A 19,529-nucleotide genomic window follows, 5' to 3' on the forward strand; every position below is an offset into this window, starting at 1 on the left:
AGTAAGTATCTAATATAATAATAATTCTATGTTGTAAAAGCAACAATAATTTACTCAATCATGAACAATTCCTGTAATTGTACCTGATAGCATACGAGGTATGTACCTTCCTTCTTGTTAACCAACGTTCGCAAAAAAACGACAAAGGTTTTCAATGCATATTGTGTTTTGTTTGTATATATTACCCATTGCTAAATGAAAAACAATTTAATTAATATTTTTTCCTGTCACTGGTCATAATTATCAAACGTTGATACGATTACTCATTTATATAATCTAAAATCCAATATTATTTATATGACTCAAACATAATCTATATATACCTATAAAACAAATACATTCCTCATATTGATCTTTCTACAAATGTTTAGAATAAAAGAAAGAAAACACGTTTACTATAGACACATAAACATAACAACAAGAGGTCACTTATATAGCCTTAGTCCTCTCAGCGTAATAACTCTGATTTTCAGTGAATGCCTTATTGACTGTGGATGTATTCACTGTTCATACTGAAATTATTCAATCTATGAATATTTTATAAAATGTAAGCAACATACTCATGTATAATTATAATCACTGAATAAACGATAGTTACAATATACAATATTTCTAAATGCACACAAAATTGAATACACATAGTTAAATAATGAAACATTTTTCAGGAGCAGTCCCAGCGTGCCACAGAGCATGGGTACCGCTCGCTCCAGGCGGTTCAAAGGCAAAGGCCAGTGTTTTCACAACCCCTCGTGGCTGCAAACGCGTAGTCAGCTTACATATCACAGAGGGAGCATATCTGTATCTTCCAGTGCTTTAAATTTAAATAAGACAGTTCTATTGTGGAAGGTACGCTTTTTACAGTCCTTATTTTGTATGTGTTAAAGTGGCGTTTGCGACCCTTAAGGTCGACCCTCATACTACATTTTATGGACAGATGGAACTCGATCACAGGAAAACCCATACTCCTGCCTGTATCCAAATATTTGATTGAACGTTTGAAAGGCAGGTACTGAAATTGTTTTATATTATTAACTAGCTTTTGCCCGTGGAGTAGTTAGTAATAGATGTTATTATAAATATAAACCTTCCTCTTGAATCACTCTATTTATTAAAAAAAACCCCATCAAAATCCATTGCGTAGTTTTAAAAATTCAAGCATACATACACCCCATTCAATTCAAGCATACATACGTCCCTACATATGGACATAAGAACAGAGAAAGCGACTTTGTTTTATATTATGTAGCGATGGGATTCGGTTAGGAGAGAAAGTAATATGGGAAACGGGTCTTCTATGTACTAAAGTTTGTGGGTGTGTATGGAATAATGAATCGGTTTAAGAAAACATTCAATCGATAAGTAGGTATATCAAGATGGATAAGCAAAATAAATATATTTATAGTGTGGCATTGAATATTGATTTTTATTATAAAAATGTCCAACACATTCAAAGTGAAAAAGTAAAGGATATTCGTAATTAGCTATTATCTACAACGGTTCTAATCGGGTGTAGGTACGTAATACAGCTGCATATTATTTTATACTATTGCTTCACGCCCGCGGCTATGCCTGGGTTGTTAAAGAAAAGACAAGCAGAGATTTCCCTCGCATAGTTCTTGTGTCCGTGAGGTTTCCGGGATACAAGCTATCCTATGTCCTTGCTCGGGTTCAACCATCTGAACCAAATACCATCAGTGTGTTCAGTGACGTTAGACGTTAAGAACAGACAGACAGATCTATTTTCGCATTCATAATATTACTAGACGCTCGTCCCGGCTTCGCCCGGATATCAAGATTCCTGTTTTATCCCAAGGGAGGATTAAATCGCGATAATAAGTATCCTATGACCCAAGTCAACTCAAAGCATGTCTGTGTACCAAATTTCTTCAAAATCCGTGCAATAGTTTCAGCGTGAAAGACGGAAAAACATCCAAACGAACAAACATTCACATTAATAACATAATTAATAATATAGTATCTAGAGGTACATAATTAATTTCAATCAACATTAAACTAATTACGTTTCATTGCTTTCCGTAACATTCTGGTGTTATTAAATATTTTGTTTAGATAATTTAGATGTCATATAATTTTTTTATGTAAAGAACAATTAAATAACGTTACGATAGTGTTGCAAGGTAAGTAATTTATTATGGATAATTATGATAAGAGTAATATAATGATGGATAGCATGTTGATAACTGCCTTTAACAATCAAAATCAAACAAATAATCATAGTTTAAAAAACTAAAAAAAACACGCTTTTATTGCAAATTGAACTAAAAACTAGAAAATAATTTATGATGGCAAAGAGTTTAATGTAACTATAGTTGCAGATGAAACAATCAATCATAATGAATCACCTCAAAACAAAATTATAAGAAAATTTAAGTTATTAACACAATGATTCAATTTAGAGTAAAAAGCGTGGGGTGCTTAATATTTTTAAATATTACAATCATCATTGGTAACTATCTATAAGAGGATAGTTATGAATTACAGTATAATGCACCGCACGCTTTTTACACGACTAAGTGCTACATAAGCTTGTCCAGCAACAAACAGTCGCGAGCCTAAATAAATGACTGCATGATCAACTGTACAACCTTGCGTCTTGTGGACGGTCGAAGCCCAACTCAGGATTAATGGTAACATTCGAAAGAATTTATTAATCCTGGCAAATCCATTATGGATAATCGGAAACTGTTATTAAATTATTGCATTGTCATCGGTATTGTCACACGTATGCGAAGTTTCAAATTAATCAGACTTCTGGAAATTTATGAAAATGATGTTCAAAGATTCCATTACATACATACATAGATACAGGCCAAGCTAATAAAAGCGTGTTAATAAAAACGACAAAGGTTCTCACTTCGGAGCGAAAATATTCGCAACTATAGCCACAGATAACATAATATTATTCTACTATAAACAAGAAATATCTATAAATGTAAATTTCATTATTAGTATGACATCTAATTTTTTTTTCGTACAAAAAGGTTCAAAACCCAATTCTAAATTGACACACTCAAAACTGCCTCTCAAACACAAAAGAATCACGTCAATCGGTTGAAAAACGGAATTATCGAGCTACACAACAAAAAAAACTTAATTCGGCTTGAGAATCCATTGTTGTTAGGATATCAGTTGATAATTGATAAATACAACATACAACCAGATGCTAATATAGATATGACATGAAATAACTTCTTTGTTTGAGTATGACCACTGGGCAATCAGAGTTATATCTAAGGTGCTCCTAATAAATGAAGATTACAAAAAAAAATAATATAAGCCTTAAAAGGAAAAAAATATTTACAGATTTGTAAAGAAAAATTATGGGTTTGATCAATCAAAACAAGGTAATGCTTCCGACTTCGCTCGCGTGGTAAAGGGAACCAAGTCCGAGGCTTCAACGATAACAGTAAAAGCACAGAATAATAGGTACAGGTACAGAAGCAGAACTACCCGTATTTACATTCAAAGAAATAGCGAATCTTGCTACTACTACTAGTGATTATTCTGTGACACCCTACTGTCGATGCGGCGACGGCGCCTCGCGAATTTGTACGTACTTATCGCTGTAGGTACAGCCGAGTGGCGGCGGCCTGGTAAAAGGGCCATCTCGAGCAGCCTATCACTCTCTAGTCTCCCAGCCTCTTATCTCCCTATACAAAATCATAAATAAACCAAATAGATATTATGTCTTATTACATTAAAAAAACAACCTTTGGTACCTAATACTTAGTACACAGTGGTTAAGCATGGGTCAATGGAGTCTAATTTGTAGTTTCCTTGTGCTATCTCGTATCAAAGCTGAACCCGGGACGGTTACCTCAGAAAATTTCCTTTAGGGAATACATACATATGACATTTTTCTTTATTAACGTCCGTTTATACATGTACATTCCAGGTGTCCATCAGTAGGGTATGAGCGGGTGTAGGTAGTCGGATGGCCGCATGGGCAGCCTACCGGACCTGACGGAACGCACGCGGCACTGCCGGCCCGCCGCGCGCACCGTCTCCGACCCACATAGGCACCGCACTGTCGTCCCTCAGGTATATGTAGCCTAGTGGATACTGGCTGGCGTAGGTTTATATAAATAAGTATATAATATACAGAGAGTGATTGATACAGATAGAAAAGTGTCAACAATACTAACACCGCCGTCAAAAGGTTTTTCTCGGATATAACGTAAGGTTTTATGTCGCATTACGATATCGAAAAAAACTGGAACAACAATATTTCTCATATTGTTGTTATTTTCATTGCCATTTCTCAGGTGAGCATTTATTATCTAATCACAACGAATTAATACGAATAGCTTATAGATTATATATACACTAATATCGACCTACTCATTATCAGAGAATGACTAATTTTTAAAATAAATGAATGCGATTTCTCCAATTACTCATTGTGGTAGATAACACAACAATACGCGATGTCATCTATTAATTTGCCATAGGAACTTTATCATTCACTACTTACTTTATTACACTTTTTTACAGATACCAGTGAGCACAATTTACAAGAAAGAGTGGCCATGGAGAAAAACGAAAACTCCAATAAAAATTCCGGTTGTAAATGTGAACAGACGACGCGAGTCAGCAGCATCCTCTCTCGGTGCCGCCTCCGTACGCCGCCTCATCACCCGACAACCGCAGAAGATACCCAAACTTATCATCACACGGTTCACCCTCCTCTGTGTAGCCAGCGGCCTGTGCTCCACGGCCATACTCCCCTTTACAGCATACGCAGGGGCAGAGGCTGGAGCCATGCCGCTCGCTGTGATGCACACTGTCGCTGCGGTAGCGGCACCGTTTTCTCCCTTAATTCTCCAGAAAACCGGCACAAGACACGTGATCACTCTGTCACACATGCTAGTGTGCGTTCTCTTAGTAGCACACACAATCGCTACACCTCTGTCAATTCTGCTTTGCCTATACGCAATCTGTGGGGTGATGCTGTCTCCTATGGAACTAGCTTTAGCAGCATCCGCGACATCGTTTGCACAAGCTGCAGGCGATGAGAGTAGACGGAAGATTGCATTACGTAGGGCGTTGAGAGCTCTTCGAGCGACGCAGGATGTAGGTCTGGTGGTTGGATCACTGATGCTCGGTGGAGCGTTGCTCATTTGGCCCGAGGATCTGATGCCGCTCCTGCAATTACCTAACACGAAGCAGAACTTTTCGACACCAGGATGGCCGCCGTCTGAAGATGATTTGGTTGAAGAAGATATTGAGGTAAATATTTGATGTTTACCCTGAATTATTGACCACATGAACACACAATTTTTTTATTTCAACCTCAAACGTTTATTCATTCAACTAGACTTCCTATAGAAGCACTTTTGAATCGTCATATTACACAGTTATAACAATTACCACCGATTCAGAAGGCAGGCTTCTACAGAGAAAAACCGCAAAACTCTGTAGTTGCTCTTTTAAAATAATATCTATATACATTGAAATCTAGATATACAAATATAATCGACATCATTTATTAAGTAAGTATCGGAAACTAGGTATGACAGTTGCAAATGCTTCGCTTCTTTAATATTTATAGTCATTTATTTACTTCCTATATTCTGCCCGCAGCTTCGCTTAAATTGTTGTATTCAGGATCTTATTTATTTATTACTATTTTTCTTTTTTTGGAGTCTAATTGAAAACCAGCGCTAGGAGCTCTCCTAGCAAACGCTGAATTAGATCCTTTTTGGTGGCGGTATGAAACGTTTTATTATTGTTAAGGTGTTATTGTGTATGTCTTCAATGTTTTGTTCCATGTCATGTACATCAAATAAATTTTTTTCTTTCTTTCTTTCTTCTTTCTTTCTATTTATTTGGTGCTGTTCTTCCATAGTACTTGTGAATGCTTCAAAAATTATTATCAACAGATAACACAAATGTACACCATATCTTACGTTGACGTCACGTTATCTGTAAAAGCTGTACAAATTATTATATGTATTCAGTGCTCAATAAGCTAAGAAAAATAGTTAATGAATAAGATGTGGTTTTTATTTTCTTTCGAGATATTCTACGGAAGAAAATTCAGTATTTAAGACACAGAGAACTATGCATATGGGTGTGTAATATACATATAGCGTATAATACTTATATACGTAGGTATATGCATATACCGGCACTTTACTCAATAATTAATGTTATATAATAGGTTGCCAAATGATCTACGAATAATTGATAATTATATGTTGGTTGATTGTTATTCCATCCAGCGTATGTACATAATACATTTGCAATGAAGTGCATTTGATTTGAAATAAATATATTTGAATGTCAGGAGAGAACGTGCGGCGCGTCGGGCTGTCCAGACGTGCAATCTCTGGTCGGCACAGCCCTGAGCGCGGAGGGGCGCAGGGTGATCGTCGCGGTGTGGGCCGGGCTGGCATTAGCGGCCGCGTTCCTGGCCCTGTACGGGGCGGCCTCCACGCCCTCCCCGCCGCCCGACGCCAGGTCCGTGCTGAGAGACCCGCGGACGCTGCTCGGCGCTCCGATGGGACTCTTCATTGGATTGCAACAGGGTTTTATTTATACGTCTTATATTAAGGTTCGTATGATAAACAATTATCTACAGACACAAAAACGTTGAACCTGCAAAGCTAGTTTTTATTCGTTTACATTTAAATTTATATATTAATTGTTTCTTGTTGGTATGTACTGACATTGATATGATCTTAGAAGAACAACAACAGAGTTTATTTCCGGCTCTTTGTTGAAACCGACTGTAAATTATTATTTTTCATTATTTTGACGTTTCAAAATCGATTCTAGTTACAAAATCTAATTGAATAAAGTATTTTTAAATATTACATGTGCTTTTATTCTTACTCAAATTACAGATTAAACAAATTGTACCTTGTACAAAATGCTAGCAAATGTGTTTTTTATATTTAATTGTATATTATAATTATAGTGGTATGGTGTATGCGTCGGGGGCTGGAGCGAAGCGTGGCGGGCGCTATGCGGTGCCGGAGCGCTTCAAGCGCTTGCAGCGGCCACACTGAGCATGGCTGCGGCTAGAGGCAGGCGCGGCGCGCTCGCTGCGGGCGGGGCTGCGGCGCACGCGTCGCTGCTACTAGCACTGCTGCGCTGGAGGGCGGCCAGAACGGATTTAGCGCTGCCTACTGTCGCCGCTGCTGCATGGGGCGCGTGTGCTGCCTTGTGGGATGTTTTGCAGGCATGCGTTTTTTTTCAATATTAATGCCGATACGATTTGACTCTTTTCTCTTAAATGAGTAGTAAGCCGATAGGCGATGACCTGTCTTTACGCAAACTGTCTACTAGTTTAAATAGCCATAAGATTTTTTTTCCGTAGTAAAATCTGCGCTTATGTACACCACCGACTATAACAATTACAAAAAGAAAATCACGAAATCAATCTATCTGATAAAGCGTGATGTCATTACTAAGGGGACAACACTATTTATGAGATGAAAATAATATAATGAGAATTAATAATAACTATCAGGATTCAGTAATTCATAAATAATCTTAATTGGTGACGTCTTTATAATAGCCGCATCGCAAAGCAGACGTAGAAAGCAAACAAATTACTTTCTCCTTATCTCATGATAAGGATTTTACATTTAAAAAGTTGATTGCCTAAATCTTTGAGTGCAATGTTCTGAACAGTATATTTAATGATTCCAGAGCGGCATATGCGTCGGCGGGCCCGGCTGGCGCGGCCCCTGGTCTTCCACGCTGACGGCGCGGCACATCGGCCTCGCCCTGGCGTGCGGCGCGCGGCAGGTGCTCTGCGTGCGCACGCAACTCGCTGGACTCGCTCTGGCGCTCTTCACTGCACTAACTTCTCATGCTGCCCTGGAACTGCGCCTCAGAAGAGACATGCGACACAGATCCTGACGTTACGGCCACAGCTCCGACCGAGAGGATATCGCATTCCACGTTATCGCTTGAACCACTAAATACTGAACAGTTTCTTATTTGCGAACAGATTGTTCTAGCTTCTTTGTTGTGTTCATGAGGTCGGACTTCGTTTATCGAAGTGAGTTTTCTTTGAAGTTATGAATCGAGCGGTAACTCTAGTGTGGATATTGAAAACAGACTTTTGGTATATCGCCTAGGCTAAATCAAGCTGAAGACGAGGTGTAATGTGGTTATGTAAATATTGAATGTCAAATGACTTTAAAACTATTTCTTCGACTCCTCTCGAGTGCTGACTGCGGGCATGTGCAATTGAATTAAGAAAGTGCAAGCAAATATGAGCACTATCTACGTAGATTAAGACCTACTATACTTCTTGAAAGTTTAATTATTGTACGGGTATATATTTTTTCTAAAATTTTACCTACTGTTCATTCTTTCACTTTCATACATCCCACAGCAAGGGCATTGACAAATCTATATCAATTTAGTTAAAGTATAAGTTAAGGCGCGCGATTATTTGTTTCGCAATGTGCGACTTCGCGCGGGTTGCAAAAATGATGTCAAATATACATGCGGCCTTTTGTGTCACTCCTATCGACTCTATGCCCCGCACAGGGTATGTTTCTTGAATGCTGTGAATGTTTAATGTTAGATATACACAATCAATGTACTTAATTAAGATTATATGTAGGTTTTGTAATATTTTATTCTAAAACGTCTACTATCTCAATCATATTTTTTAATTCAATTCTTCAATAGATGTAAAATATTGTATGTTTTTACTGTGAAATCGTTGAAATTGTGCATTGAAGTGGATGGTGTTTGTAAGTGATCCTTTCTCAAATTCTGACCCCGTTACAAAATGTCAAATATTTAGATTGATACAGAGAATAAATATTGATTGTTGGTTGTTAATTCGAAAGTTTTATTTGCCTTTCCCAGTATTTGTAAGTTGTAAGAGAAAATCAACTTTATGATATGCAAGATTCCAGTGTCCTATATTGTTACCTAAGATCAATCGAGATTGTTCTAAATACTCAAAATTCATTCACTTTCCACTCAAGTCAAGTCTATTTCAGTAGGGACATAATTAGTGTTATTATTATATTAGAGTTTATGAAACAGATACAAATTATTATATATTCAAGAAGTTTTTTTGGGCAAATGAATCAGAATAAAACAACAGAATCAACATTAACACAATTTTATTCTTACAATACAGCCCTATCATTCCAACACTATTCGAGTCTTTTAACATCAAGAAGGCACTACTACACTAAATAATAAACAATTATAGTATCGAGCTAAATTAATTTACTCTAATGCAAACAATGAAATTAGACGAAAGTAGTAATCCTCCATTGTGAAGTAAGTTAAATATTGTCATAATTGGATTATAGTAGTGCCATCTCTTACAAATATCCGAACGATATTAAAAAATCCATCCAAAATCTCTACCAGGGCGTATTTTAATATACAATAGACTAAGAATATATAAACGGCAATTTAGTTACACAATACAATTTTATTTTGAACGATTATAATGCAGATTTGTCGTGCTCCGTTATATTTCACTATATGGATAAGGAATTAGTATACACCTTCAAGATTTAAACGAACAAAGCACAAATTACCAAAAATGAAATAAAAAGAAATTATGCAAAAATAATCCGGTACAATTCTGGACAACTATTGAAACAGTACGCCTTCGGATGAAGTTTAAGAAAAGAGGTTACAAAGAAAATATAACAAAACACGACAAAACCTAACGCCTAGCGAACTTGCCAACTAATCTTGCCGCAAGATACATCGATAGTAAACATTATTGTCTGCCTACATAGTTACATCTATTCCACCTCCAAACACCTTAAAACGAGGTAATATATTAGAACAAGCATTTGTAAAACGTTAGGACATGATTAGAATTGTAGAAAATATGTTTGCGTCTTCATACTCGAGGGAATTGCTTCAGTTCTAGAACATTTTTAGATCGGTTCCTTCAAAAATAACACGTACAAGTGTTGCCAGTCATTCTGCGTTTCTTAACCACTGCTTTATGTTATAACGACTCAGTAGTTCAAGTAATTACTACAGCTTATGTTAATTTGTAAAGTAATTGACCAATTAATAGCAGTACTGTTGATAAATTTAAAGTTAAATCTTCACGGAACTGCATAAAACGTCTTAGAGACTGCTGATTCTAATGAAACATTTCGCTTTTGCATGGATGCCAAATATTTGACGCGTCTTTATCAATTAATTCATTAAATTTATATGAAAACAGCCACAAAACAGAGATTAATATTAGTTTTAATCTTAAATTTACTGCTACGTGCGCCTTTGTGTTATCAACACCCGCAACCGAGGCAAGCCAACAGTCTAAGCTAAAACACATCAATTTTATATTATACCTAATAAATATTATAATGTAATATAAATAAATGTATAATAATAAAGGGGTTCTTGGATTGCGCTTACACAATAACAACACCATAGGATGATTACTAAAAATTTAAAAAGAATACATAAAGGAATAGATAACATGAGAAAAGAAAGTAAGTTCATACTTATTCTTTTTGTTCAAGATGATGTGCAATGTGCATAAATCCATGCATTCATTCTTGAATTCCGAATTGATAAAATTATTAGTTTCGATTTGTTTACATTTTTGTAAAAAGTTTAATATACTGACCCATATAATTATCGATTTTGTCTCAAATATGTATATGATGATAAAATTAGTGTCATAGTTTTGGACGTTATTATCAATCTATCTCCAGGTACGCCATTCATACAAATTATTGCCACACAACAAAAAGGAAAAATAAAGAAAACCAAAAAAATATACAACATTTGTCTTTATTAATTGTCTATTCGTAAAATCTAAATTAGCATCACAATAATCAGCGCATTAAAATAAACAGCTTAAGCAAATTAAAACAATAAAATGGAAAAATAATCGAAACTAAAATTTATGGCTACGATTGTTAATTCAACTTGAGGTAAAATTAAATTAAATTTACAACATAATTACGAATATAATTAAGACAGTAAAATACTTGCGTTATCGATCTATTTAGGAACTTCATTCGGCCGGTACCACGCATCGAACATAGATAAAAAAAGTTACAGAATTAAAAAAAAATCATTCAATCGTTGGAGTTAATACAAAATAGAAACGAAATATTAGCGTAGTACCGATCCTTACTCTGGGTTCCAAAAACATAATTGAGCATTTTCTAACCCATATAACAAAAAATAGCACAAAACACATACTAGCTTACAAGAATAAATTAAGACTTAGGACACAGAAATGCACTTATTAAGTCCCGTATGATCCGTTCAGTGTTGTACAAATTGCGCCAATTTTAGTATTTGACAATCCGCCGCCATGTCGCCAGCTGCCACAGACTGACAACTAATGCGGTGCGTTCCACTGGATGTTTACAACGCCGATCTTAATTTATTTTGCCAATATAATCGTGACGATTAAGTTATTGTTAAGCGAATTTGAAAAATAAACATAAAAAATAGCAATTACATATAAAATGATACAATAAAATAACATACTTATATATCAAGTAGTGGAACGCATAGTAATTTAATAATCTCAATGGTAAAATACGATCTGAATGAGATTTGAATTCAGTTTTTGTGAAAAACAAGGCAATGAGTTATTTATAAAAAAACCAATTCATTTAATAAAAATTAAACATTTAATAAAAAGTCAACTGAAAGAAATTGACATTCATGTTTGGGAAAAACATCATACTGGTATATTTATATTTAAATTGATTATAATTTAAATAAATATATCACTTCAAAATAATACAAATTAAATGCTACAATATAAATAAATTATTCGAAAAAAAAGAATAAATTAAATTATAAGAAACAACAACGAAAATATCTAATAATCGAGAAAAAAATACATCAAAATATGGATATCGTATTAAATACATCACCAATAGTGGAGAAAATAAAACAAAATGTCTGGCGCTGTTCAACAGCGACAAACATTCAATTAAATGTCAGAGTAAAACGAGCGAATACAACAACATTAAGATTTGGCTCGCTAGAAACAAAATCCGCGCAGGCGGTTACGTATACAGATTCCATTCGAGTTTTGCCAGTAAAAAAAAAGAAAACTACAACCCAACATTCGAGCAACCGGCGGCAATAATATGTACATACAATACACGCGAAACCAGAGCTGTCTATCCAACTAACCTACCACGCTCGCAGCGCCAACGCCGTGTTTCCAACGCCGCTCCCCGCCCACGCGCCTCCACCTGCGATTTGAAATTTAAACCGAACAAAAATTAATGTCGTCCTAGTACCGGCGGGCGCCGCGAGATGGCGCTGAAAACTAACCGAAGCGGTGAGTGAAAAAAAACCGAAACTCGTACGCGGCGCCGCGGCGCCTACACCGGCGTATAGCTGCCGGTGGGCTTGTAGAACGCCTGGCCCGTGAGCACGCGGCGCCCGATCTCCTTCAGCAGCAGCCCCTTCTCCTTCTTGATCTTGCTGAGGAAGCCGCGGTTCTCGTTCGCGCGCCGCGACAGGTACGGCAGCACCTCCAGGACGGGCCCGTACGGCACGTACTTGTACGCCGAATAGCCGGCTTGGCCTGCATACGAAAAGTTATAGTTATTTATAGGACGTTAATGTGTTTATACTGGCATAACACTTACACCGATAATGGGCAGATTTAATTGTTCGTTTCTTCCAATACTATTCGAAGAATTATAAGAACACTAGCTGTGCCCCGCGGTTTCACCCGCGTAAGTCCGTATCCCGTAGGAATATCGGAATAAAACGTTGCCTATATGTTATTCCAGTTATCCAGCTGTCTACATACCAAATTTAATTGGTTCAGTAGTTTTTACGTGAAAGAGTAACAAACATCCGTACATCCATACTTACAAACTTTCGCATTTATAATATTAATAGGATTCTTTGAATTTGCAACTAAACTACAGAACATGTGTATATACATCCAATAGTAACTAATAAGTGAAAAATATAATAAATGTGTGTGTGCGTGTGTGCGCGTGTGTGTGTGAGCGGGCGGCGCGTACCGAGCGGGAAGGTGATGTGGTCGCACATGCCGAGCAGCTGGCCGAAGCACACGACGCGCTCGTCGGGCGCGATGCCGTGCTGCCGCATCAGCTCGATCGCGTACCGCACCGTGTCCTCGTTGTGCGACGCCACCATTATGCCGAGCTTCTGTTGCCGCTCGCCCTGACATATACAATTTATTTAGCAGCCATTGTAATGCAGTGTATTTAATACATAATTCACTATTCACCAAGTGCAATTCAACGTTTCTCTAACCGTTATCAATTGCAAAAGAAAGTAAGTCATAATAAAATATTAGAGAAATCCGACTCGAAGGACCATGCATATAATAATAATTTTGCCTTTGAAAAAAAAAATTCATGAAAATGCTAAAATATTTTTTTTTCTTTTTCTTTTTAATTATAATTACCTATTATATTTTTTTCCTTTTCCTTTTAATTGTATATCTCACCTTGACTCTGCTAAGGATCTCCTTCAAGCAGCGGTGGAACGAGTTGGTAGTGGCGTCTACGCTCTCGCACGTCGGGTCCTCGTAGCCCATTGCGGCCGCTCGCGCTCGCTCCTGTGAAACCACATCCTTTATGATATATCCAACATTACAATGCCATGAACTGTGTGTGCTAAGTGACATGCGATATAGGTACTACTACTACTACTAACTGTAGACTAATTTGGATAAGTGACCAAATTTACTTAATACACACAGTTGCGACTCTTGGTCATGAAGTGCAAAAGAAAGCAGAATTAGGCTTCTACAACAATGTAATTAGATTAAATTTAAAAGTAAATAATAGTGGGGCTAGTAAATGTTGTTCCATCCACAGGTAATAAGAATAAAGTGTAAATGACGATAAAGCAGTAGTGGCTCAATGGTAACCTAGGACTAAAAAATCGACAAGTCGAAGGTTCGAGAGCAGGCAAGCATGCAAAAAAAAATTTCAAAAGAAAACATCCTGATAGGAGGAACGTGTCCCAGCAGATCACGGGCTGGATAGTGACGTTGATGATGTAGGTATATCAGCTCACCTGCTCTATATAAGCGCCGCGCACGAGCTTGGCGCCCCAGTAGAAGTCCTGCCGCTCGGCCTGCTCCAGGTCCGTCACGATCTCGTTGTACGTGTTCTTCAGGTACGTCTGGTATGTGTTGAACACCACGAACCTGCCCTGTAAATGGAGGACCGGTGCTGGTGAGAGGCGAGTATCTAAACATTAACATTCCCTCAAACGTCTCCCTCTAATAAACCGATCTTTGTACTGTTTTATCCCTCTTTCGTTCTTATTAGAAATAGTTTGATTTAGATATTATTGTAATTGTTTATTTGTAATGTATTATTTTACTACATTATGCAATTAATATATATTAAAATATAAACATATTGCAAATCTAAAAAAGGATAACAATATAAATGATGTGTTAGGAACTTGTGAAATTGCATCGAAATAAGACGAAGAGAAATGCTTAATAAAAATGGATCATCATTAAAACATGTAATAACCCAGAAACCACGAACTTCCTTACACTTGTTTAACTTAAATTGGTTGGAGGAGGCCAAACGGTACGTTGTACATTCATTAGTATCATATAACCAACTAGCTCTGCGCCGCAGCTTCACTTAGGCTTAGGTTATATAGACACTAGACTATGACACTCAACTGAAATACGCAGCTTTCTAAAGGCAAAAGTTTTTTTGTTCAATAGTTTCCTCTTTCCAATAATATAACTATATATAACACCGCCATTAATTCATTTTTTTCACCAAATGTTGACAAAAATCTATTGACATGATAATGCTACATATCATGAATCCTGAACTTGTTAAACACTGTGTTACAATCACCATTCATCACCACCGATATCCACCCATCACCACCCATCATCACCCATCACCGACCTTATTATACCGCCTCATCATCTCCAAGCAGATCCTCGCAATGGCCGGCTGGAAGTACGTCTGCTCCGCGTCGATCATGATGCGCACGTCCGCCTCCGCCGCGACCTGTATGATGTTGTTCAGCCTCCGCAGCATGTTGCGGAACATCTCCTCCTCTTTGGGCGAGATCTGCGAGATCAGCCGACGCATCTGACCGGTCTTCGGGTCCGGGACCCGGAACGAGTCGGACAGATTCATGTCCTTGTCCAGGATGTTCGACCAGGGGAAGAGGTGCACTATGCTGGAGGGGAGACATGGGTAAGCGTCAACGAGATTGAATGAGAATAATGAATGAATTTAAAGTAACATATTGTATGAAGAATGAGAAATTCTTTAATTTTAATATTATTTAAAAATGTATTAAAAAAATCTCATAATAATATGTCTGTGAAATAGTCAATTACTTCATTTATCTTCGCTCATAGCACCGTAGATATAAAAGTGTGAGAAATATGTGAAATAATCTAGCGTCACTTCACGTCACAACAATGCCTCAATGAGTGATAGCTCTGTGCAGCTGGCATAGCTACCACACGCACCCCACAAAGTATTTTATCTATGTTTATGATAATATAAAACTGAAGGTTGTTTGTATGTTTTTGACATAATTTATATATTCCGCCCCGGCTTCTCTCGTGATATAACCAAAGGATCACATGCATAGTAAACAATGAAAGAATTTTTGAAGTCGTTTCTAAGTTTAGCGCGTTCAAACTAATAAACACTTCAGATTTATATCACTAAGTAGTAGTAGTATATCACTATAGATTAAAATAATGAAAATCCCATATAAAACTAGCGTAACATCCGGCACATGTGAGCGAATGTCCCAACTCTTACGACAACAATGCGATGCCACTGACCGGTCCCAGGGGAACAGGTGTAGAACGCTGCAACATATTGCCACGTTAACTATACATTGTGACCGTTATTGCTAACAGCAATAAGGTTCATATTCCTATATTAAACTCACTTGTATGTATTATGTAATACGTATTATGAACTTATAAAAAAAATATGTGTTAATACGAAATATCACGTCCTTTATTAAGCTTCGTCATGTTTTGATATAAATACCCACTTCCCACCCATACAAAATTTTATTTTTAGTGTACTATTATATAGCATCCCCTTATATTTTACTGTAATCTAGTTTTGTTTAGTACGATATCACATGGTTCCAGTGTACTGTTAGTGCTTTTCAGTATTGTTCAAAATATGAACGCCTTTCATTTGTATAGTAGCAAGTATGTCGCGGATGGTACAATACCCGGCAAACTTCTTGGCCAAAGTGTGAGGTGGTGGGGGAAGTTTGCGCATGCTACACTTACGTGCAAAATTTTGTTTCATTGAAAAGCGATATTTTTTTTAGTGCTTTGGATAATAAGGTTTTAGATGGTGATACTGAGAGAAAGAGATTAGAAATGACTTCTTTGGTAGATTAGCAATTAAAATAAGATGAAATATGTAAAAAGAAATACATTTTAGTCGTTATTTAATTTCTTTTTAAAGTTTTTATGACTTCTATATAATTAAAAAAATAATTAAAGTAATTGTTATAAGTAAAATGAGAAGAGTAAGAAAACAATATATTAAAATCGTAAAGTTTGGTACTACTGCTAATCATCTTCATCAATAGGAAGTATAGAAATGCCTTCTATTAAATTGAAACCAGTCGAAGCCGAGCTGGTGCTGGGGGTGGGTTCAGTTGTTTCATCATCTTCTTCATCATCGTCATCGTCGCTGTCACTTTCGTCATCAGCAAATATAACGAACTGGTCAGTGACCATATCTACAACATGATCACTTTTGATATACCTATTCGTCTTCAATTTCTTTTACTTTTTTACAGAGTCTTTCCCATTCGCTGGGACCCATTGCTGCAACTTTCTCTTTCACTAGCTCTTTCACCTTTTCAAAATTCCACGTAACATTTTTATTGCTGACATATCCTTTTATATTTGCCCATGCCATCTCAATTGGATTGGATATTATAACAAAAACTCAACGAAATTTTAAACAAAACTTAACGAAATTACAAAAATAACAAAAACAACAAAATCTGCACAAAATTATTGCACGCAGGTGTACAATAGAGACAGCGGAACGTGAACGAGGTGCGGGAGGCAAGCGTCAACTGACCAACCAATTAGAGCGCGCCCCGCCTCCTCGTCCCGCACCGCACCACCAAAGAGACCTAAATTTTGTAACTGCGCATTCAAGGTCGTTTGTCCAAGATGTTTGCCGGGTATTATATCACATTATATCATCCTTCGTTTTTGCGTTTTCTTTATTGAAGTCACGTTTTTTTTCAACCGTGGGACATTCAACACCTAGAGTGCCTGTTTTCTGTTTTTTTTTTTCCTTAATTTAATTGAACAGGATAGTGTTGTGTGATATGAGAGTATATGTTGTAGAGTAGTGTGCCCTAGTCTTGTATTGTTAACTCTTATTACTCTCTGCTCTTTTTATAGCGTGTTCTAATATAGTAAACCGTGTTCTACTCTAATCTTGTAAAGTTTGCTTCATTGTTTTATAGTGTGTTCCAATGTTGTCAAGTGTGTTCTAGTGTTATATAGTGTGTTCCAATGTTGTAGAGAATGTTCCAGGGTTTTATAGTGTATTCTAATATTGAAAATTGTCGTCTAGTCGTCTAGTACTGTCAATTACGGTGTAGAGTACTGTTACATATCACCCACCCCTCCTTATCGGAAGTGATCTTCTTCATGAAGTCCTGCACCTCCGGCTTGGAGGAGTGCTCGCCGAGGTAACGCTGGAAGTCCTCGATGGTCTTGTGGTGGGTGAGCACGTTGCCCGTGCCGCCCGCTATCTGCTGCATGTAGTTGCGCGCGCGCATTATCACCTCCGACAGTTGCAGCTAGAAAAGATAGATAAATAGATATATTAGAGATAGATAGATATTTTGGTCAATGAACACAAAAAACACGAGACAATTACAATGCAAATAAGTAATTAAAACAAAGCAAAAAGAGCACACAGAGGAAAAAAGCAGGACGGAGACAAATGCGCACTATTTTGTACTTAGATCAGGCCTTGGCTCAGCAGGAATGTCAGAGTCAACGGGACGCTGACGCTAATATTCTGCCCACACCACTTGAAGGCAGAAGAGTATAAGAAATGAAAAAAAAATACCAAAATAATTGTTATTGATAATAGGTTTATTTGGGAAAACAAAGGGGAACTAAAAAAACAGCAACAACAACTGGAAATGGTACCTTGAATTTTAATATTTTAACATAAACATATTTAATTAATATTTTTTAAAACTGTCGGGTTATATAAAAATAAAACTTATATTTAGAATTATAAAAGATTTATTGTCGAGTTATAAATGAAGTACTACATAAAACGAATGACTACTCACAAGTAATTGTGGTCTGCCGAGAGCGGTCAGCTTCACTGCCATCAAACCTGTGCTCTTCGTGATCCCTGAAGACATCATTCATTCAATAAAAACCCCATAAATTTATAGAGGATATCATAAACAATGCATACTAGTGAAGTAATGAATTCATTTCAAATAAATTATTATGTTACTTTGAATTCATTACGTTGAAATTTGTAATGCCTGCTGCTAATATTATAAATGTGAAAGTATTTTAGTCTAGTTTGTCCGTTTGTATCTTTGTCTAATTGTCTCTTCTGTCTCTTCTTGACAGTTTAACAAATTTGAACGATTTGAACGAAATTTGGTACAAAGACAGTTCGAGACCAGATGACCTATGTGCCTTATAGGATAGTTTATAGAACCCCGGCACTATCTTCTCCTTTGACTACGCGAGCGAAGCCGCGGGCGGAAAACTAGTGGGTATATGTTGACATGGGCTGTTTAATAGCTAACTGTAACCAGAGGAGAGGACAGTTGGTTAGGTTATTTATGTTACGTAGCGACAACAGTGTTTGTTTGCAAAACAAATTGTTTATTTGTTCAAACAACAATAGTCCACGTCGAATCGCTTGCTCGCCCATCGTAACGAAATTATATTTTGTATTTCTTCATAATTTGTTACGTAACGTGTCTCAATTTAGTTTGTCTTGAAGATATTTATTGTGGAGTTTATTTATGTACGTATACTATTAAGCATTAGCCGAAAGTTTCATGTGACTTGATTAGTAGGTACAAAGACGTCAAATAGAGTTGTCTATTGTGCTCCGTGCGGAAGAGCATACAAGCATTCTTGCAAATAACAAACATACTTGTATGAGTTAATCATAAACTAATACATTTAAAACCTCAATTTGTGGCTATACATTTAATACGTCTAAAAACTCCATCTTCTATCAACATATTTTAATCAGAAATATCTTCTAACAAATTTCGTCTACCGTGAGAATTTGCTTTATTTTTGATCCATTTTCCGCATTTCAACCCTCAAAATTTAACGCCTAAACCAAATATCCGACCACCGTAACACTCCGTATACGTATACTCTTAAAACAAGCTTTATTGCCACACGACAACCTTAAAACTACTTACAAAAATGAACATGGCAATCGGGACAGACTGAATCATGCTAGGGGGTTTAACCCCCGAACAGAGCTGACTTTCGTCCTCCCACGTGTTAACTTCCTCTTCCA

At 36.8% G+C, this 19,529-nt stretch overlaps 3 protein-coding genes across 5 annotated transcripts in view; 1 reads left to right on the forward strand and 2 right to left on the reverse strand.

The window, feature by feature from the left end:
• Nucleotides 1-716: 716 nt before the first annotated feature.
• Nucleotides 717-8,818, forward strand: LOC119836316. 2 transcript variants are annotated; one of them, XM_038361613.1, is made up of 6 exons: nt 717-846; nt 3,917-4,062; nt 4,516-5,250; nt 6,311-6,577; nt 6,944-7,207; nt 7,681-8,818. In XM_038361613.1, the coding sequence occupies exons 2-6, from the start codon at nt 3,964-3,966 to the stop codon at nt 7,891-7,893; spliced, it is 1,578 nt and encodes a 525-aa protein (XP_038217541.1). In that variant the 5' UTR covers nt 717-846; nt 3,917-3,963; the 3' UTR covers nt 7,894-8,818. The 2 variants fall into 2 exon arrangements, with proteins under 2 accessions (XP_038217541.1, XP_038217540.1); XM_038361612.1 differs by having other exon boundaries at nt 738-1,006.
• Nucleotides 8,819-12,051: 3,233 nt separating this feature from the next.
• LOC119836199 (proline dehydrogenase 1, mitochondrial-like) lies at nt 12,052-18,428 on the reverse strand. Of its 2 annotated transcripts, XM_038361460.1 has the most exons (8): nt 18,316-18,428; nt 17,630-17,808; nt 15,794-15,820; nt 14,892-15,171; nt 14,026-14,163; nt 13,451-13,561; nt 12,999-13,161; nt 12,052-12,547 (listed from the first exon to the last, which is right to left on the reverse strand). In XM_038361460.1, exons 1-8 carry the CDS (start codon nt 18,391-18,393, stop codon nt 12,342-12,344), a joined length of 1,182 nt encoding a protein of 393 aa, XP_038217388.1. In that variant the 5' UTR covers nt 18,394-18,428; the 3' UTR covers nt 12,052-12,341. The 2 variants fall into 2 exon arrangements, with proteins under 2 accessions (XP_038217388.1, XP_038217390.1); XM_038361462.1 differs by lacking the exon at nt 15,794-15,820.
• Nucleotides 18,429-19,246: 818 nt separating this feature from the next.
• LOC119836173 (proline dehydrogenase 1, mitochondrial-like) overlaps nt 19,247-19,529 on the reverse strand; it is a 20,103-nt gene continuing 19,820 nt past the window's right edge. The window contains exon 5 of the mRNA XM_038361429.1: nt 19,247-19,273. Within this exon, the coding sequence (XP_038217357.1) occupies nt 19,247-19,273 (27 nt within the window). The remainder of the gene's footprint in view (nt 19,274-19,529) is intronic.

This window comes from Zerene cesonia, chromosome 23 (genome assembly GCF_012273895.1).
Source record: "Zerene cesonia ecotype Mississippi chromosome 23, Zerene_cesonia_1.1, whole genome shotgun sequence".
NCBI lineage: Eukaryota > Metazoa > Arthropoda > Insecta > Lepidoptera > Pieridae > Zerene > Zerene cesonia.

What these genes read in the sequence shown, in the direction of transcription:
- LOC119836199 (XM_038361460.1), bottom strand. Translation starts at nt 18,393, where the DNA reads ATGATGTCTTCAGGGATCACGAAGAGCACAGGTTTGATGGCAGTGAAG. An exon ending in TCGGCAGACCACAATTACTT is followed by an intron (nt 17,809 to 18,315) that starts GTGAGTAGTCAT and finishes TATCTTTTCTAG; the next exon opens with CTGCAACTGTCGGAGGTGAT. An exon ending in ATCACTTCCGATAAGGAGGG is followed by an intron (nt 15,821 to 17,629) that starts GTGGGTGATATG and finishes AATATGTTGCAG; the next exon opens with CGTTCTACACCTGTTCCCCT.
- LOC119836316 (XM_038361613.1), top strand. Translation starts at nt 3,964, where the DNA reads ATGGGCAGCCTACCGGACCTGACGGAACGCACGCGGCACTGCCGGCCC. An exon ending in ACCGCACTGTCGTCCCTCAG is followed by an intron (nt 4,063 to 4,515) that starts GTATATGTAGCC and finishes ACTTTTTTACAG; the next exon opens with ATACCAGTGAGCACAATTTA. An exon ending in CCTTGTGGGATGTTTTGCAG is followed by an intron (nt 7,208 to 7,680) that starts GCATGCGTTTTT and finishes TAATGATTCCAG; the next exon opens with AGCGGCATATGCGTCGGCGG.